We start from the raw sequence: 21,841 nt of genomic DNA on the forward strand, positions 1-21,841 counted from the left end.
AATACTCTGAAGACCAGACATTTTTGTCTCTCTTCCTTGAATTTCTGTGAAGTTTGCATCATATGGAAAGAAATACTGTGGCAGGCAGCCAATAATATGGACCAGCCACATCTACATCAGAGAAGGAATAGAGATAATTTGCAAGGCAGGACATCTGTTATCCTATATGGATGTGGTACAAAAAAATCCTTTGTGGTTTTCCTCAGCAAAACCCCCAAACAGCCCTGTGAAGCATGTTAGACTGAAAGAGTCAGATCTCATAAGCCACTCTGGGAACCCTTAGCTGAAGGGCATAATAAGAATGCTTCAATATGTGGTGACCATTTCACGAGGGGGTTCCTTCCGTTCTTGTCTCCCGCATGCATCAGCGGTGCACATAAACACACCATAGGCAACCCTGTTCCGCTCCTGTTCTGCCTTCTGGATCCAGCATGACACACGTGTCATGATTGCACATTAATTGGACCTATTAAAATTACCATTGCCAGTAAAACTGGACTAAATAGTCGGGTGAGCTTTGTGGCTGAATGGAGATGCTAACTTGGGTTTGTGCAAGCACTGGACAAAGATCAGTACGAGAAATAAATTGTCCAGAATAGCTACATACAGCCTGCACTCAACAGCTTTCCCTATACACTTCGCTGCCCCTGTATCTCCATTGCTTCCCACATTCTGCAATAAACAAAGATGCTTCAGTTCCTTGTGCTGTTACTGTGGTGGCACATACCTAACTCCAACCATAACCACAACACTAACCATGACCCCAAAATTAAACCAAACCCTAATGCTGAATATAAACCAAACCCTAACCCTAACCCTGACCCTGAGCCTAACCCTAACCATTAAGCCCAACCATTAAACTTACCCTTACCATAACCCTAACCCAACCCTAAAAGAAACCCTAACACTAAAACATATCCTAAACCTAAAACAAACCCTTACACTAACCCTTAACCCTAATAATAACCATATCCATAACCCTAACACTGACACTAACCCTAACACAAATCCTAACCTAGACCCTAAACATAAACAAAAACCCTAACCCTAACCTTAACCTGAAAAACCCTAATCCTAACCCTTAACCCTAATACTGACAGTAACCATAACTATAACCCTAACACTGACTCTGACCCTAAACCTAACCCAAGCAGGAATCCTAACCCTAACCCTAACCTTAAAACTAACCCTAGCCCTAACACTCAGCGAAAAACAAACCCTAACCCAAATCTGGTCCATAACACTAAACCACCACTAAAAAACCCTAACCCTAAACCAAACTATAAGCCTAAGCCTAAGCCTAAACCTAAACCTAAGGCTAAGCCTTAACCCTTACCCTCACCCTAAAACTAAAAAACCTAAGCCTAACCCTAAACCAAAAGACCCTAACCCTAATACTAACTGTAACCATAACGATAACCCTAACCCTAACCCAACCCCAACCCTAACACAACCCATCCTAACCCCAACCCTAACCCTAACCCTAAACCAAACACAACCCTAAGTCAACCCTAACCCCAACCCTAACCCCAAGCCTAACCCCAAGCCTAACCCCAAGCCTAACCCTAACCCAACCCAACCCAACGCAACTCTAACCCTAACTCTAACCCTAAAAAACCTAACCGTAACCCAAAAAATCTTAATCTTTTAACCCTAATACTGAGGGCACAAGAAGGGGACAACAGAGGATGAGATGGTTGGACAGTGTTCTTGAAGCTACCAGCATGAGTTTGACCAAACTGCGGGAGGCAGTGGAAAACAGGAGTGCCTGGCGTGCTCTGGTCCAGGGGGTCACGAAGAGTCGGACATGACTAAACAACTGAACAACAAACAACTAACTGTAACCATAATGATAACCCTAACACTGACTCTGACCCTAACCCCAACCCTAACCCTAAACCCAAACGTAACCGTAACCCTAGCCCTAGTCCTGGCCCCAATCCTAATTCTACGTAGTACTGGCACCTCTCTCTTTTTGGTTAAAAAGTGTGACGGTTACTGCAACAACTCCATGTACCAGCACCTATTTTTCTAGGAAAAAAGTGCTGGGGTTAAGGTTTGTTTTAGGGTTAGGATTAGGGTAAATTTTGGTTTAGGGTTAGGCTTAGGCTTTGAGCTAGGGGTACGGTTAGGGTTAGCGGTTGTTTTAGGGTTAGGGTTAGGCTGGGGAGGGCAGAATTGTCTGAGCCATACAGCCTGCCCTGTGCCCTCTAAGGCAGTGGAGACACTGTCCTATCAACAGGGCGGATTAAGATTTAACTGTCATTCCAGTTGATTTTTGTATGTGCAATGGGGGAGAGCCACCATCTTGTCCTTTGCCTCAGGCAGCAAAATGTTTGGGGCCAGCCCCACATAAAAGCAGCAGTCTTTAGATGTCTAGGCAGAGCCAGCCCAAGACATTTTGGCACCTGAGGCGAGCCACAAGTTGGCTCCTCTCCACCTGCTAGTCTAGCGATTTAGAGGCTCTAGCCTTCAGCTCCCACAGTCCCACCTGGCTTTGGTGCTGAGTGGAGGTGGGGAGAGCCCCTCAGTGGTGGCCAGAGTGGGCTTCCCTTCTGCTCCGAGGAACCAGTGTAAAGCACTTTGCACATTTAAAGGCCAGTGGAACAATGGCTTCAAGTTCAACCATCTTACCATCAAGGGATGCTTCCCGCATTAAGTTGGCTGCCATGCTGGGAACAAGGGCACCGGTTGCATTTCGGCCTCCTCCTAGAATCTCAGTGAGGGACTGAGGTGACAAGGACTGGAAGAGGAGTCTGAATCTACATTGATATTCAGTACACAGAGTGACAAAGAAAGGAGCTGGAGTTAGGAGATGTGTGGATGTATTTCAGTTACTGGGTGGGAAAAGATTATCACATCTTAAACTGCACTGCTATTTAAAGGCTGCAGCCCAGCTAAATTTGTTGTTGTTGTTGTCGTTTAGTCGTGTCCGACTCTTCAACTAAATCCAGGCACGGCCAAACTCGGCCCTCTAGATGTTTTGGGACTACAATTCCCATTACCCCTGACCACTGGTCCTGTTAGCTAGGAATGATGGGAGTTGTAGTCCCAAAACATCTGGCGGGCCAAGTCTGGCCACGCCTGATAATTGCATTGAAAGCAAAGGGATTTAATCATGCCTAAATTGTTCAGTTGGGCTAATTTCATGGCTAACTTTAGCTAAGTCACAGTCCTTTAATAGAACAAATACGATTTTGGATTAACAGGTGCAGTGATGCCTCTGCACATTGAACACTGCTTTTCCTTACACAATTATTCAGAATACAGCATCACTTTTTTGGTGGGCAGTGTTTGTGTCACATGCTCTGTGTATGATCTCTGTTGAGGACTAGTGTAGAAGCAACAGAAATATGATTTGAGGTGAAAAGGCTAAAGCCCTGCTTTCCTTAAACGCAAACTCAGCTTTAGCTGAGATTTCTGCATTGCAGGGGGTTGGACTAGATGACCCTCGGGGTCCCTTCCAACTTTACAGCTCTATGATTCTATTATTCCCCTCAACCTGCCTGTGACATTGTATGGCTACCCAGTCTGACAGGTAGATGTAATAGCCAAATTAAAGTTATTAGACAGCAGCCTACTCTTTTTCTTACTTCTTCCTGAAGAACAAACGTATAGGCAGATGTATCGCACAGTGGTTAGAGTGTCTGACTAGGACTGGGGGAAATGGCTTCATATTGCTAACCCTTCATGGCTAAGTGTTTGGGACAGTCACTATTTCTCAGCCTTGCCTGTTCCAGAGATGTGAAGGGAAGAATGGGCAACACATCATGTATGCCCTTCCAAACACAATGAAAGCAGTGTCTAATACATCCTTAATGTTCATGAAAAATAAAAAAATCAAGTTTGATTTCTAAATACCTTCACCCTGCATCCCATTTAAATATAGGAACTAACCCCGCAAACATAGATTCCTAGAGAGAATCTAATTGTCAGGAATCAGGTACAAGTTGCTTCTTTCCCGTCTGCAAGCATGCACAAAATGGCTTGGCTGTTCTTCCACTTATGGAGACTGTGTTATGAATGGTTGGCAGCCTATCCATGCACAAACTAGTGCAAATATTAATTTGGACATTTGCCTGCATGCCAGGGTTTAAAATAGGAACATGGGGTGGTGAGGGGGTTTGGTGGAGGAAGACATGGAAACCTGACACCACCCACTTCTACAGCTGGCTGGCGCATTAAGGATTACATTGCTTCTCAAACCCCACCTCGCTGATGCACCTGGTGCCTCTTGAGTTATGACCATTTCACATGTAGAAATTTAATAAGGTTAAGACAGACTGTTATAGAATAAGCTGACACTTGGCTAGGGGCTTAAAGTAGTTTTATATGTGCCCAGGGGATGGGGAAAGTGTCAAGCTGAGACCCAAGGTATGCCAGTAATGATGTAGCTTTGTTGTTTAATTACTCTACAGCAGCCATCAAAGAGTAAGATTAAATCAAGGTCTTAACTCTGTACTACAAATGAAATAAACCTTGTTTTATCATTGCCGACATAGAAATTAACACAAGTGGCTGTAATTGTTGTACTCCATCTGGGTGGCCCAATAATTTTTTTACTCACATTTGAAATGCAGTTAAAATGAAAATATTTGTTGTTGGGTCTCACATTTTTTGTAAAATTCTGATTTGAATCACAGACCTCCCATTTCCAAGCTGATGATAAGTTAGGCTCTGTGTTTGATTCAAACTGGAAGTTCTACTTTATGGCTCAGTCTTACAAAATTCCACTTTAGAAAATTCTAAATGAGCTATTTTGCATGGCGCAAGTTAGCTTTTAAGTTCAATGTGGCAAATGCATTTTAGTGGCATTCCTAAAATAGTTTATAAACACATTTTTAAAGGGCACTATTTGTCAACATCTCTAAATTCAATGGAATCTGTTGCTTCTGACTTTTGCTACCTACTTTGGTAGGAAGAGACATTACCATTACCATATGCTCATTCCTTCCATTCCTTTGAGCCACGAGGAACTGGGAGGATGCTAAAGGGCACATGCCTATGACAGAGATAATTTAATTACTTATTCATCAGCTGCCTGGCACCTGTCCCTTCAATTAATAAGTTGTAAAGAATGTACTGGCCAATTAAAGTAATTAATGGACATTCTGAAGTTTTCTTGGATAAGAATTGAATATGTTCCAATGAAAAATTTGAAACCATTGAAGAACTGTTAAAAAATTCACTCTATCTCTCATCCCCAAGGAATTAAAACCGCTCTTGGATCTACATGAAATCAAATTGAACCTCAGATAATATCTTTTTTTGATAAAACTTTATTGTATGGAATACAACATATAGAGAAAATAAATTAAGACTTCAAATTTGTTTTAATGGGGATCTGAACAGATTAAAGAAAGATTTTCCAGCCATTCACTGACCACAGAGATTTATTATCAGATTTGTATTCCCCCAGCCAAGAACATACACTGTTTTCATGGTGGACAATATGGAAAAAAGATAATTGGGCTTAACAGCTGTGGCAATGTAGTCCTCATTTGCCTTGGCAAGTGCTTCTTCTGTGAAGTGTAAAAACTTTGAGATTCAATTGGTGTCTGATGCTGATGGCTTTCAAAAAGGGGATGATTGGAAGGCATCTATTACAATCCTTTAAGGCTCTAGGATGGTGTTACTGGATGGAGCAATAGTTTCCTAGATTTGTAGATCTCAAGTGCCCGCTGATCTTGTTCTGTCAAAAAGCAAAGCAAATATCATTAGATTCTGTATTTTATTATAAGTTGGGGGGGATGCCTATATTTACATTTTCAACCTGCAATAAATACTTTCTCTCTGAAATAACCCTATGAGTAGGCAGCAATAGTTCCATTTTACAGATATGAAAACTGAGACTGATAACAACTTGTTCCTGGTCAGCCATAGCTGACTTGGTATCTTCTGGATCTACTGATGAGACCACATAAGATCCTAAGTGTTTATGTCAGGTTATTTGGAGATCAGAGTGAAATGTATAATATGATTAAAGCCCCAATGCTGCCATTAGTTATTTTTGTGTGCCTATGATCTATGTTTAAGAATCATAGAGAAATCCTTATCTTAGAGAAAAGTCAGCATTAGACAGGAATTGTGGACACAATCCAGCCCAAGTGAAGCTCTTCTAACGGACTTTAATGAGAGACAGAATTGCTCTAAGTGGGACTGAAACACCATTCACTTGGGCTGGGCCATGCCTTATTTATGTACTTGTTACAGTTGTGTCAAACCCTTGAAAGGGATTGAATGTCACAGGGTCCTTTTTGTATTATAAACCAATGCAGCTCTTTTCAAATTGTCACCCACAGAAATTCAGCTGATACTGGTAGGGATGCCACCTATAGCAGCTCAGTGCTACTGCTGGCTACATGCAGATAATAAAAGGCACCCACAAATAGAAGTGTGAAAGAAACCAGAGCACGTGTACAGAAGGAACTTACCAAACTACGTGTCTTGAGAAATCTGTTTAGACAGACATGATGTGCCTCACAAATGCTGTGGAATAAAACATAATCAATACGTCATGGAAGCAGGGAACTTGAAAAAGACATTGCAGTATCGAGTGCTCCTGCTCAGGACACTCCATCCGAATCCACCTCCCTCTCGGTTTTCTTTTTCCCTTCCCCAAGAGCCAGTCAGCATTCCATACCCACAGAGTGTGCTTGGTCCACATTGGACTATTAGGATTAGGATCCCCCCCCCCGAGGTGTGGGTTTTTTTGTTTTTTGTTTTGGTACTTCTGCAAACTTTGGGGTTCTCCCTCAACCCGCTGCTACTGCTACTTCCTTCTCATGCAAGGCTGGCATCATTTTAGCTCCTTAAGAACAAGCTCTCAATAGAACTGTGTTCACTGTTAGTATATATAAAAATAAAACAGACATTTCCAGATGTGTCAAAATTCTTCTGTACTGAGAGCATATTTCAGTGGAACTGATGAGCCAGTAGTAGAATTGCAACATGAGCTGAACCCCGTGGGTGGTATTTAACTAAGTTTTACTCAGAGTAGACCCATTTAAATTAATGAACACGACTAAGTTAGGTCCATTAATTTAAATGGACCTGCTCTGAGTAAAACTATGAGGTTGCCTTATCCAACATGTGCCCATTCAACTGATTGTTTAGTGTGGTAGCGCCTGTACTTTGAAATTCCCTGCCTATTGAGAGCAAGCAGGTGCCTTCACTGTACTCTTTTTGGTGCCTGCTAAAAACATTCCTGTTTAGACATCCTACCCAGATGCTTAGAAAGTTGAGAGAAGGTTAATCTGTTTTAGTATTTTAACTTTTGTATGTTTTAAGGTACGGTTGTAAATTTTCAATGATTTTACTGTTTTATCTTTTTGTAAACTGCTTTGAGGCTTTTTACAATTGTGGTGTGTAAATTTATGAGAACGATAATAAAAAAATAAAACTTGACTATCACCTCATTTAATTAGTAGCGCCTGCCACCAGTCGACAAATGACAGCACTGATAAATCCAAAGTGAGATGTGAATTCTCTGATCTCCACTCTTTCTTGGGATTACTTCTCATACTGTACACTCTTGAGCCCTGTTGCTTCAGTCCCAGCTACCTCACAAAGTAATCAGGTTGTCTTTGCACAGGGCCATCTTAAGCATATCCGGCGCCGTGGTGCAAATATCCCTCTGCCGGCCCCCCCCCCTTCCCAGAGTTGCCAATCTTTTTTAGGGAGGACAGCGCTGCCGGCTACACACACAGCTTTGCGGAGCTGGAGGAGGCGGGCAGCGGCTGGAGGGCAGCTCCTCCGGCGGGGAAGAGGCGGAGGCTGGACGCGGAGGCTCGCGGCTCAGCTGGCCGCTTCGTGCCGTGGTGGCCATGGCAGGCGGAGGCTCTGGGCATGGTGCTGCTTCAGTGCGGCATGGCGGAGGCAGGCGGCAAGTTGATGCCAGGAGGCGCCACGTCCAGCCTCCGCCTCTTCCCTGGCAGCCTCCAGAACTTGGTGCCCTGCGCCACTAGCCTCTATGGGTAAGACACCCCTGTCTTTGCCGTTCTTGTAGATAGAGCTGGATGGAGGACCACATTTTGAGATTCCTGTATTGCAGAGGGTTGGGCTAGATGACCCTCAGGGTCATCTGATTCTATGAGGATCTGCTAATGGTTCAGAGTCCTTTTTTCATGCAATTCCTGATCCCTTTCTGTCATTGCATTTTTTTCAAGCTACGGTAATTGTCCTCCCCCCCCCCCAACAGTCATTCCAGCTTCCACACTGCCCCCACGCTCTGGAAGCCACACTTATGGCATTTCTCTCTGATCCCTGCCTGTTGCTTTTCAACTGAAGCCATGCAGGGATTTCTCCAGCTGCTCTTTGTTTGTTTGTTTGTTTATATGTTGGACTTATCATGATATACAAAATAAAACCTAATATTTAAACCGTTTTGAGCATTTAGAGCAGCTGCTTCCTTCAAAACGCTATTAAAAGTCATCATAAGCACAACAACAGCAACAACCCCAGTGGAGTCAGACCATAGTAAGAAGCCTGAGCAACCTAACCATCTTTGGAGGCAGGCATATTAACAGGGCCTGCAAGGTAGAGCTTTACATTAGGGCAGGTTGAGACAGGTACAGATGAACCTGTCTCCAAACCATTTTGGGCACTCTGAATTGGGCCCAGAAATGCATTGGCAACCAGCGCAACTGATGCAATATTAGTGAAATATGTTCCAAATGCCTGGTTTCCAAGTGACCATGTTTTGTACCAATCAAAGTTACCAGACCATCTTTAAAGGCACCTCTGACATGAAGTGCATTATAGTAGTCTAGTCTAGATGTCACTAGTGCATGAGTAAGTGAGGCAAGCTCTGCACTCCAAATAGGATCACAGCTGGCATACCAACCTAAACTGGCAAAAAGCATCCTTGGCCACTGCTGCCACCTGAGCACCCCCAATTTGCTCTGAGTCCAGGGTTACACTCCCAAACTGCAAACATGGTCCTTTGAGGGGAGCACAGCTTCATCTAAGACCAATGTAAGCCTCTGTCCAAAGTTATGGGTTTGCCTACCCAATGGATTCAATTTCAGCCTGTTCATTCTCATCCAACCCTGTACAGCCTCCAGTCATTGGTTGAAAAGTTCAACAGCCTGTGGGGAGCTGAGGTAGAGCTGACCAAGTGTCATCTGCAGACTGATGACACTTCAACCCAAACCTACATGAAATCATTGGGAGAAGTCATTGGGAAATGCTGAAAAGCTCAACATCTAATAAATTAATAGCTCAAAAGCATCATGGCTGGTGTGGTAATGATAGGGAGCCTTTCATTCCTTTCATGGAAAGACAGGTGTTCCAGTGCCAGGAGTGTTGGATTTCAACCTAGGCGACAAGAGAAACCGCTGCTATTCATGCACCATTCTCAGTGCTGAAAGTGGGCGAGGGATGCCATACTTTTCATGTGGCCCCATAAACAATCTCCTTTCTTTTCCGGTGGACATGAACGTGGGCTAACCATCCCACTTCTTTTCTCTCTCGCTTTGGACACTGGCCACCCGCTTTCCCCTGCAATGAGCTTGTCCGCATTGGGCTGCTGATAAGGGCACACCACAGATTCAGCCCCATCATTTGGGAGGGGGATGTGGCTCAGTGGTAGAGCATCTGCTTTGCATGCAGAAGGTCCTAAGTTCAATCCCCAGCATCTCTTCAGAGCACAAACAGAGGTGACATGAGAAATCCATGATCTGATATGCCAACTTAAAAAGGAAAGGCATCTGTGCTTGGGTGAGGGATGGAATACACTAGTGAAATAGTGCTGGGGAGAGGATATTTCTCCCTTTCCTCCTGCACATTTTCCCCAGCTGAAATTCCCCCAAAGCTACTGGGGAGGAAAACACAGGTACCACTGTTTTATATTGGGTCTCCAGCAAAGCAAAGCAAAGAAAATAGCAGCTTGGGGTGTGCAATTTACTTGGGAAAACAGCATGGGTGAGGGAAGTGTTAAATTCTCCTCCCTCCAGCACCGCTGCCCTCTTTCATTTGACCCCACCCGATGGCTGCTTTCCCCTACTGTATAGTGGAACTTACCCTCGTAGTTGATGCAGCCGTTGGAGTCTTCCTGCCCTTTCATCAGTTCCTCTACTTCTTCTTCCTTCATCTTCTCACCTAAACCACAGAAGATGTTATATACAGTCGAACACCTTGGTACATTTGGCTTCATACATTTTGGCTTCCAAATGCCCAAAACCAGGAAGTAAGTTTTTGAACGTTCCGTTTCGAACATTTTTAGATGATGAGCATCCAACACGGCTTCCTCTTGAGTGCAGGAAGCTCCTGCAGCCAGTTGGAAGCTGAGCCTTGGTTTTCGAAAGTTGAATAGACTTCCAGAACAGACTACATTCGAGAAGTAAGGTACGACTATACTGCTTATGTGCCAAAATTGCTTCTAAGCAGTTTACAGATCTAAATATAAGAAAAACCCTGCTGGATATGACCAAAGACACATTTAGTTCAGCATCCTGTTCTTACAAAGGCCTATGCTGTGCTGCGGGGTGGGGGGCAAACAAGAGACTGGCTTTGTGTTATGTGTCAGCTATCACTCATGGTGTGTTTCACTCCAAAGAAACCCCAAGCAGTTTGTTCTTAGTTTGTTCTTAGCTTACTGGCTCATGGTTTCTTTCAGATAAACAAACTACGAGCGCTGGTTCACGTGTAACACACAGCTGGCCTCTGGTTTATCTCCTCCCTGGAATGACAACAGCAGGAACAGGGTGGGGGAGATCTGAAGTGGAGACTTCTGAGCAGCATGCACCAGCACACGCCTCGTTCCAATTAAACCATATTTTAACTGTAGATGTACAAACTAGGTCAGTGTATCTGTTCTGGTAGCTCTTCATTTCTGACACTAGTGATGTCATGGGACTTGCGGTGTTGTAGCAATCTATGTGGACTTTCAGCCAAGGGTGCAATGTGGTTAGGCAGTCAAAATGCTGACATGCAGAACTCAGGGTGGATCACCTTTGTTTCCTGCTGCTGTGGAAGCAACTTTCTAGGTGCTCACAACAGATCCATGACCACACAGGATATCAAAGGAGAGGTACCCCTGCAAAAGGGCATGTTGAATTATTCAACTTTCAAATTCCAAATATGATGGATCTAAAAAGTTGTAACATGACTTGGGAATTCAAAAGATATTTTGGTTAAATTAATATACTTAAGTTTTGCTTGGTAAATAAAATGTTTGTAAAATTGCACAGAAATCATTGCAAACAACTGCCAAGTGCTTGGACTTGTAGTTTATATTCTTGTCATCATCTATCTATCTATCTATCTATCTATCTATCATCTATACCTGAGATTTTCAGAAGGTAAAATTAAAATTATCTAGTTTTTTGAAACCTTCATCAAATCAAATTACCAAGCTGAATGTTGTCTAATCACAAAATAATAGCAAATATAAATTCCTCAAACTCTAAAACATATTTTTAAGACCCTTCACTGAAGAAATTTGCAAAAATTAAGTTTCACCCCCTAAGATCACATGCTCTGTTCCTGCGGCTGTATGATTCTCAGTGTCTTTGAAATATATTTCTTTTTAACCAACCAGGATTTAATGATGCTTTATTGATGTCTGTATGTATGTTTGTATTACCTGCTCTCCATGCTAAGATCCCAGGTGGGCTACGTCATTAAAACATAATATAAAAACAACTTAAAACAACTTCCAACCTTAAAAATAAGGTGGGTCCAAAAACATGCACCTCAGGTATCAACAGCCATGGTAAAGAGTTACTTTTAATTACACTTTTAGTTATTTTATTATAATCTTGAATGTTTTATATCACATTGTTATACTTCAGGGAAAGTGTGGATTATCCAAATTTATATAAATAGGCCTTTGCTATTATAGATATCCATTTTATTACATTGGAAATAATAATTGGGCACTAATGCCAATACAGATTTAAAGTGGTTAAAAAGTTAATCTTCTCCAGCTCCAGAAACATTTACTTTATTTTCCTATTTTTATTCCAACCCGTCTCTCAGAGGACTCCAGTGCTTGGTTTAAGGGGGTGGAAAGCCTTGGGATCCCTTACAGAGAATTCTTGGTGCTCTGATGGCCTTTATGGTTCCTTCCAACCCTATGAGGACTTTTGGAAGCCTTACCCAGAGTGGCCAATACGTGACGGAGTTCAGCGCCCATGACGGTCCCATTGCCCTCTTTGTCAAAGACACGCAGACCTTCAACAAAGTCTTCAAAGCCGCCCTGGTCCTTGTTATTGGCTGCTGCTTGCATCATGGGCAGGAACTCTTCAAACCCAATTTTCTTGGCATTCATCTCTACAATAAAACAACATTATCAACAATGTTCTCAGATGTATTTGTGATGCTTTAGGAAGTTCTCATGAAGTGCTATCCTGTGATTTACATCTGTTTCTCAACCAAAACTATGCTTCCTTTAGAAATTAAATTTCTTCCTTCACAATATGGTACTACTGCCAAAGCTTTCAGGTAGTCATAAAACACTGAAGTCTTTGCTTATTGTTGTACTTATCATCAGGTGATGCTACATACACATAAAGGAGGCAAATCTGTATTCAGTGGAGTGGGACGGTTTTTACAGGAATCATAATTTAAAGAAATCATAATTTAATGGTTGTCCAGCTCCATTTCTAAGGAAACACAAGCATACAGTGGTTGCACTGCTTGTGAAAAAGGATCTGTAGTTTAATTTGAACACGCTATTTATTTCATGCATTATCTATTTATTATAGTTTTATAGTGGTGTTTCTAGTGCTGTGTACTATGGCTTTTCGTACAGCACCTTCACACTGGTAAAGCTTGCTAACAGCTTTAAAGGAAAAGGGGCTGTGAGTTAGATATTGTTATGAGTTGTGGGGTGAGGAGTGCCAGACCCATGGGGGCAACCAAGGGGGGATGGGGGAAGCTGCCCCCCGTAAATCAATAAAAAGCAATAAAAATACTTAACTGAGGTTCTGCCTCCCCCAACAAAAGGCTGCCCCCCTAACAAAAATCCTGGCTAGACCCCTCTAATCCTTGGATTCAGCAAGTGTTAAAAGCTAATCAAGACTTCTGATTCCTGGAAATAGTTAAACTAGCTAGTGGTGAGGTGATGGGGGCTTAAGGGGCTCAGTACAGACGGCAATTTCAAGTCAGTTTATATAGGTCCCACCAGGCACTAGTCAGATCTTGAACTATTTAATTTCATGAAGTAGCTGTATCATATGTCTTCAGATATGCCCTTGGCACATGCTTGACTCTTTCTCATCAAAGACATCAGGAAGCTACTAACATGAGTTGGACCAAACTGAGGGAGGCAGTGGAAGACAGGAGTGCCTGGCATACTCTGGTCTATTCTACGGGTTCACAAAGAGTCGGACACGACTAAACAACAACAACAAACCTGGAATAAAACTGTTGAGCTGAAAAAATTACTGTGCACATTCACAAGTTCTACAAACTCATGTCCATAATAACCTAATATTAAATGCTTTAATTTTTTAAAAATAAAAACCCCACCCCCACAAATGCTTGTGTGGTCAAGGCTTGAATAAGAGGAAAGCACACTCCATCTTCACTAAAATTAAGGTAGTGGGAAAGGAGAATTTGACTGAACGTTAAGAGGACATAATACGGACCATTTCATCTCAGAGTCCTTACCCTCATTGCTGGGGTTGCCCATGATCTTCTTGACCTCAGCATTGGTGGGGTTCTGCCCCAAAGCACGAATGACATCTCCAACCTGGCTTAGGGTGATCTTGCTTTCACCAGTCCTGTCGAAAAGGAGGAAGGCCTCCTTAAAGTCTGCAAGAGGAAAGTGTCAGTGTCACCATAGCCAAACAACTTGCCCATACACTAGTTTGTATCTACTATGGTATAAATATTAATAGGGCCACTTTCTCTGCAACAAAATTCCAGTGGTGTGACATTTGCATAATTTTACTGGTAGTATCAAATTTATCCCCCCCCCCCATTTTTTGCCTCTAATAGCCATTACAAGCTGAGATTTGGCCCCCTCCCTTGTCCCTTTTTCATGGAAGCAGTGAGCCCCTTTGGTTCACAACCCTGCCCCCAATAAATATTGACTGTTTACCATACCTTATGATGGCTAATAGAGCCCTGATAAGGTTGATACATTTTAAAATCCTCCATGTGAAACAGCCACATTGCCATAGCCCCATGGAGGAGGAGGTAAGATATGAGCTGGGGCATCTGCTCTGACACCTGCCCCCCAGGAAGACTCTGCCTATCTGCTTCCACCCCACTTTTGAGAGAGAGAGATTGCCTGAGTGGAGTCTCCACAGAAGGAAGCACTGGTGTGGATGTCTCACCTTTTTTGGTTACTCTCCTCTGCGGTTGAAGCAACGGGGCTGTTTCACAAGTGGGAGCTTTTATCGTAACTGCCTGCATGCATATAGATGTTATATATGTATATAGTTTTAATTAATAAATAAAAAAGGTAAAGGGACCCCTGACCATTAGGTCCAGTCGTGGCCGACTCTGGGGTTGCGGCGCTCATCTCGCTTTACTGGCTGAGGGAGCCGGTCATGTGGCCAGCATGACTAAGCCGCTTCTGGCGAACCAGAACAGCGCACGGAAACGCCGTTTAATTAATATCCATATTTAATTATTAATTAATATTAATTAATTAATATCCATGTTTAATTGTCTTTCCTGTGTTTTTAATGGTTCTTATTTTTATCTGTAAGAGGCCTTGAGTCCCATTACAAGAAAAGGGAGGGGTATAAATCAATATCTCACCATCATTGCTATCATCATATAAAGCAAGGCAGAACCTTGCAATTATGGTTACAGGGGGCCATTGCAGACAGCCAAAAAGTTCAGCAAATGGAAAAAGGATCTGACACAACTAACAGCTGAAAATAGCAAGCATTGTATCTTGACAGTAAAAGAGGCATAGAAGCGAAGCTGTATGAATAATGTGGGAAAGCAAGCAGGACCTACAGAAAGGCAAGACAGCATGAATAGGTGTGTCTTTGGAGGGGTTTAAAGTTTTCACCTTCTACACTGCATTTATAAGGCTGTTAAGAACCCAGAGTGTCACCTAACTGCAGTCGCCACAGAGCAGTTTTGAAATTTCTTCTAGACCAATTTGGAATTTGTTCTGAAGCCACATCATGCCTGGCAAAGTGTAAATTTCTGCTTTATATAGAACTCTGCTTCTTCCGTCTTTCGTAAGCCACGGGGCAAATTATGCAGCCTCCATTCATTTTCTCCTGGGTGCTTGTGAAGCTGTACTATTTTGGTGCTCCCTCTTGCCCTCCTTATACTGCCTCAAGAAGTTCCCTAGCCCTCTCCTAAATCGCTGAGGCAGGACGTGTGGTTGCTAGTCTGTAACCCAATATATCTGATATTAATCCCCTCACTGTCTGATGCATTGAGACCTGCAAGGCACTTCAATAGCTAGCCCTCTCCCATTACAGCTCATAAAGTTCTGGCCTTTTAGAATTGAAGAGACGAGACGGCTACATGCTCCCAGGCTCACATTTGATATTTCCTCACTGGCTACAAACAACAGAACTTCACTCATTTACACCAATGGAAGATCTCATCACCAACTCATCACCATTTTTATTCTTCTTTTTAAAAGACTACCCACTTTCGGGAATGTAAAATGCAAATTCCTCATTTTCAGCTGCTGCAAACAGCAGTCAGTTTTCCATGCATACTGGTGGGAAACAGGTTACAGTGTGATTCCGAACAATATTGGCTCAGCTTTTAAGCCTGGTTTAACATTTTTAACGGTAATAATAGGCTCAGTAAAGTATGCTTCAAGCACGTTCTTCTGTCCCTCAGATTCTTTTTGCTCTGTATTTTGGATCAGTGTATTTGCAGCCCAAGAACAGATGGGCATTGCTGAAACAATTGGAAGGCCAGAGATGTTTCCTTTCTTTATAGGCACGCATTGTGACTGAAATTCTTTCCTCTCCCCTCCATGCAAGATCTCAATAGGTTTAAAAATATGTTTTTGCAGTAGGCAGAATGTGAAGCTAAGTCCACAGATGTGTGTGGGTGCTTAAAGACACAGCTGGGGTTCTGATTTTACCCCCCTTCATGTTGCGCAGTGCAATAATTTCTTTATTAACCCAGAAGTAAAAATTTTATTTTAGGGTTCTTCCACGTCTTCTTTAATTTGCTAGGTGTTTGTCAACTTTTTAATAAGCCAAAAAATTGATATTAACTGGGGGCAACTTTTCTTTTATAGCAGTTTAATATGACTAAAGAAAGTGTTTCAACTGTTAAAAGTGTTCTTACTAAATGTTGGCCAGCTCTTTTGTTTTGAAATACTTTGGTTTTGACTAATTTAAAATTAATCTAGCAAATTAATCAATCTATGGTCACCTTAACGAGCAACTCGAAGAATACCCTTTAATCTGGAATGTATTGCTTGTGAAAGTTGTTAATGCAGCAGAATGTGAAGCTGGAGAGAGAGCTTTTTAATTCAAAGGTACATTCTAGGCAAGGTGGGTTTTTCATTCAATTTATAGGTCTAAGAAATGTAAAAAAACAACAGGTACTCACTACAGCAAGGGCATATCAAATCAAGTTAAAGAAATCTTGCCATTTGATGGTTTCATTTAGAATCCCCATGTTACAGTGAACATCCAGATTTTACTGAATGTTGCCATTTAAATGTGAATGTTGGAAATCCAGAGGAATTTTGTGAATACCTGAAAACAGATATATATCCCCCACCCCACCAAGCTCTTTGTAGATATACCAGTGAAAGCTGACATTCACCATATCTGGGGCATTCTGCATCATATACTCATATCTTAAATCACATAATGCAAGCCAATTATTTGACACATAAAATCCAAAGCGTTGTAGTATATTGATCCTACATGTGAGTGGTAGCATATCAACATGCCATTCAACTGCTGTGACATTGCATTAAAATGGATGATAGGCAAGAAGCCTTATAATGCTACTACTATAAGGCTGTAATTCTAGCCTCATTTACTTGGGAGTAACCACCATTGAATTCAATAGGATTTACTTCTGAGTAGAGAAGATTAGGGCTGTGATGTTAGTGATAAAGGTGTCTTGCTTTTAATTTTAATTGAATAATAAAAGACTTACATAAATTGGGATCAAATAAAACTATCTTTACAGAAGTAATATTTTAGGATATTTAATTGATAAAGGGATATTTGTTTCTTTTGTCTGACAAAGACACACAGACTGATTTTTTGTGGGGGTAGGAACATTAATTTACTGGAATTATGAAATGTATACAACAGGCTGATTACAATAAATAAATAAATAAATAAGCCCCAAATTCCCTTTAATTCATGACACTCATATTACATACTATATTCTTAGTTAAATTGATTTAGCTCTGCCCCACTCCAGCAATACAGCTTGATATTCCCTTAGCATTTCCTAGGAGTCATAATCCTACATGCATTGGCTGGACAGTCATGAATCCTTCATTTATTTATTTATCAATATGCAACATTTATAGATTTTTGTTTCTGTGCTTTCTTCCTTACTAATGGCTTTAAACCTCATTCTGTCATTACTGCCTTACCAGCTTTCTGAAGAGTTATGTGCCAGAAGAGGAAGGCAGCATTCTCTTGGCATCTGTGCTTCAAGGCAGTCAACAGCAAAACATAAAACATCTAAAGAAGTGATTTGGAATCTGTGGCCTGATCTTTAAGTGGTAGAAGTCTACATGACTGAAGTCAATTTAGCTTCACTGTTTATACCAGCGGGCATATTCCAATGGTATTAAAATACCTCTCTCTATGTTTACTGGCTCTCCCCAAAAACTTACCATCCTGTTGTTCCTTGGAGAACTCGATCTGTTAGAAAAAAAATCAATCACAAAAAGCCCCTTTTTTAAAAAAAGAAAGACTTGTTGGACTTGACAGCATCCAGCTTGCTCCTTGAAACATCTTCCCAAGATGCAAAGAAAAGGATTTTGTCCGATTTTTCAAGTGTAGCTGAGATGCCACCAGGTTGCTAATGGAACAATGCCTACTTAAGCTAATGAGTATCCAGTATTTGATGTTCCGTGCAATGAATCACATCAACACGCAGGGAATTGAATTTATGTTCCACTTACCAGCAATCTGATCAGCGCTGAAGGACTGCATTTGGCAAAAGAGAGAGGAAAGTAAAAAGCTAGTACTCTTGGAGGGAAAATTGCATTGACAGACAAAAGTTATACATATCCTATAGTGTGTTTATGTGAACTAATTTGGCCACAAATGTATTTTATGTATTCCATTATTTGAAATCTTTCCAGGCCACCTTTCAGGGCAAAGCCCTCCAAAAGCAGTTTATGTTAGAAAAATAATAATAATAAAAGCAGATAACAATGTCATGTAAGTATTTGAAGTCCATTATAGTATCTTCCTGCACACAATCAGAATCACAGATATATACAGTATGATCTAAATATCCTAATCCTTTTTAGAGGAACATATTATTGCATTACAGTAGAGAACATAATGTAAATCGAAAATATCATTGTGCAATAAATACTACATTCAAAAGAACTAATAAAACAGAAGGTTTAAGACCCATATGTCCTTTAAGCCTTTATTTTAAAAAACATGCCATTTTGTTACTGTTCATAGGCAGGTTGTGCATTTGGATTCTACTGCACATATATTTCAGCAAACATGAATTACAGGCTATTGATAACAACAACCTGCTATAAAAGACAGGAAACATGCGAGCTATTACGTAAGACAAGATTTCCCAAATAATCCCAGTAATTTCACATTAACAATAAGAATAGATGCACACACTCCTGCATGATTTTGGTAGGACACTATATTGGTTCTCTACTCCCTTATGCTATGCACTAATTACACATTTGAAAATGACAATGTTAGATCAAACCACTGGCTCACTATGCAGAACTAATTTTCTCCTGCACCCACCATGATTGCGAAAGTTGGAAGGGAAGAGGAGGAGGCAAGGCTGGAAGCTGCCTGAATCCCTGAGAGTGGTCCTGACTCTCTGGCCTTATTTCTTCTTATTTAACATAAGCCAGTGACATCATGGGCAGGATTAAGTGTCAGAGAGTAGTGGCCACTCCCCCTAGGGGAGTTCTTTAACTTTCTTAGGGCAAAGGCAAAGAGGGATCCATTTCTTGATGGCCCTCTCGTAGGCACTATTTTTAGGAGGGTGAAGAGCAGTCAGGGAGCTGCTGCTTGCTTTCCTGAGTTTGAATCCTGTCAGCACTTTTTCACTCTGCAGCGTAAAGATGGAATATTCCTTATGTAGTCTTCCTCAAAAAAGGCTTATCGCTTATGGACGCCTGTTCATATTGAGCCAGCTGGTGGGACAGTGGACCTCTCAAGGGTTTCTCCAGCTGGCTGCCTTAAGCATTTTCAGCTAGGTCTGATACCTTTGGTATTGAGAACGACATTTTCTAGCCAGCAAATTTAAGAAGCTTAATCCCAAATTATTACACCCCAGGGAAACCACCCCTCCTGCTTTCAGTCAGCATAGTTCACTTGCCAGTTAAGGCAGAGAGTTAGGCAGGTTTACTTGGAAGTAAGATCCACTATGTTAAGGGAACGTTACTCCCAGGTTAAGTTCACAAAGGAAATGATTAAAGATCCAAGAAAAAGTAGCAGGTTTATGATAAATTTGGCTTGATTCGTGCATTAATGGTGAGTGTATATTGTCTCCTATGTAATGTGGCATTTTACTAAGACAGAGCAAACTTTAGCCTTCAATAGTTCAATCTGGCATAGTGAATTCCACATCAAACAAACATTCAGAAAACATTCACCTGTGTAGAGCTGATGGGATGATTTTACCATGAGCTCAGTGATTTTACAACATCCATGAGCAATATGTGAATTGGACCTTAGTGGTGTAAAATTAGATTCAAATAGTTTGACTTAGCCAACCAATGGCTTGATAGCCTTAAGAACAAAACTGAACAGCTTGGTGGTTGCCTGAAGTCAAATATGTAATCTGAATTACTTCTAGCATTTAAAGTATGTATGATTCATAAGATTCTGTATTTTTAGATTTTGTGAATTGTGATAAAATGTAGCTCATGTAGGTTTTGGAAAAATGATATTCTGCTGGTTTATGACAGGCAGGAGAGGGTTCCCATCATTATAATAAAAAGCTGGTGGGATATTCAGAGACAGGAGTTTGGAATATGACCATTTCCCTCACTACATTTACAGGTTTATTTGCAATCCCTGTAACATTGCCCTTGCCATTCTTTGACATTTCTAGTAGCTACAAAATACAAAACTTGCATATCTAACTTGCGTATTAAAGTGTGGGTAGGGAGACCACATTTTAAATATATTTTGCTTTTATGCAGTTTTGTTTATGTTCAACAGTTTAAACCTGTGTCTCAGGTTTGATTCTGGTTCAGGTAAAAAAAGGAGAGTAATTTACCTTGTTTGAAAATTAATTGATAATTACCACAGTTCTAGAGGTAACAGAATGGGACTCAAAATTGCTTCCAGAATGAGCTAAAAAGGACTCTGGAGTTCCCCTTGGACATAATGAAATGTGAAGCTTGCTGTGGGAAAAATCCTAATTCCTTTTCATCGGCTAAACAAGTAATTGCCATGCTATCATTATTTCCAATTATATTTAATAATTTGTAACTAATAAAGTTCTACAACTACAGTTCCTAATTAACAGGTGAAGAGCAGCATCTGGAGTAGGGCGTTCGGTTCCTATGCCAAATCTATTATCAGGAGGTATTTTTTCCTTGTTGAGCCGCAAGACCAAGATCGGTCATTCTCCAGGGCATGGTTACATTTCCAATAAACTCACCCCATAGAAACTTTCAGAATATGAGATTCATGAATGAATCCCATGTAAATTTGGGTTAAAGGCAGGAGTGGGGCCACACCAGCGCTATAGATGGCATCCTACAAGCAAGGAGAATGCACATCCAGCCCCACAAACCAGGCCATTTTTGCACTTCTGTTGCTGTGGGTAAGAAAGGATTTTTCTCTTTGAAAGGGAGGCTGAAACTTCATGAGTGAAGTTGTTTCCCAGCTGTAACAGTAGAAATTCTTAGATACAGCTAAATTGGCATTATGGGATTGGCTTGCTTATAGACTATAGATTGCTGAGTAGATCCACCCAATGGGACTTACCCACCTGTAAACCGGTGCAGAATTACAGCCCAAATCACTTCGAAAATGATCAGGGTTGACCTGTCAGTTCTTCAGAGGTAATACTGGTTTAGACAGGATGAGGCCTTGATTGGTGCGTAAGAAGAAAGCTGGGGAATCTTACATGAGTTGTATTCCTCAGCAGTACAGAGTCTGCGTGTGTCGAGGCTGAAGCAAAATGGATTCTCTACAGATCCCTTTGCCTTTGGGCCTTCTGGGTTTGGTTTGGTTTGGTTTGGTTTTGACAACGTACTATTCAGCAGAATGCAGGTGAGGCCCTTTAAGAGGTATTCAGTTTTGCTAGCCTCTCCTCCTCAAGGCAAATCCTGCTTGGGTGCTTTTGAAAGATGCCATGGGGACCTGGGCTGGCACCTGAGGTGAGCCACAAAATGCTGGGGAAGAAGAGGGGAGTGAGCCAGGATGAAGTGATATGGGAATTATTATTCACTGTCCAATGAATTTATATTCTGCTTATGGAAAAAAGCCTCTAGCTGGCTCACAAGTAAAACAAAACACACAGAATCATAAATTCAGGTTGCCAAGTAGCAAATGGCATAAACAACAAAACAAAGCTATTGGAATCAATAAGAAATTGATAAGCTTTGCTGAAGATACTCAATAGGCAATATTAACCACTGACTCTGAGCATATATGAAGCTGTAATATGTCAAAACTATTAATATTGCTGAAAAGTCGGGGGGGGGGGCGGTTAAGAAAAAGTATTTGGCTGGTGCCCCAAGGAT

At 41.5% G+C, this 21,841-nt stretch overlaps 1 protein-coding gene across 3 annotated transcripts in view; it reads right to left on the reverse strand.

Annotated features, from left to right (window-relative positions):
• Positions 1-5,375: 5,375 nt before the first annotated feature.
• The window catches only part of MYL1 (myosin light chain 1), a 28,173-nt gene continuing 11,707 nt past the window's right edge, over positions 5,376-21,841 (reverse strand). Inside the window, exons 1-7 of one of the 3 annotated variants that reach the window (XM_083573262.1) lie at positions 18,876-19,153; positions 18,050-18,074; positions 13,618-13,761; positions 12,103-12,276; positions 10,024-10,101; positions 6,435-6,489; positions 5,376-5,692 (exon numbers count right to left, since the gene is read on the reverse strand). In XM_083573262.1, coding sequence (XP_083429388.1) covers positions 6,461-6,489; positions 10,024-10,101; positions 12,103-12,276; positions 13,618-13,761; positions 18,050-18,074; positions 18,876-18,878 — 453 coding nt within the window. In that variant the 5' untranslated portion in view covers positions 18,879-19,153 and the 3' untranslated portion in view covers positions 5,376-5,692; positions 6,435-6,460. Of the gene's footprint in view, positions 5,693-6,434; positions 6,490-10,023; positions 10,102-12,102; positions 12,277-13,617; positions 13,762-17,758; positions 17,787-18,049; positions 18,075-18,875; positions 19,154-21,841 lie in introns of those variants that run through there. The other 2 variants (XM_083573261.1, XM_083573260.1) reach the window with 2 other exon arrangements.

This window comes from Podarcis filfolensis, assembly GCF_964270895.1.
Source record: "Podarcis filfolensis genome assembly, chromosome: 1".
Classification (NCBI taxonomy): Eukaryota; Metazoa; Chordata; class Lepidosauria; order Squamata; family Lacertidae; genus Podarcis; species Podarcis filfolensis.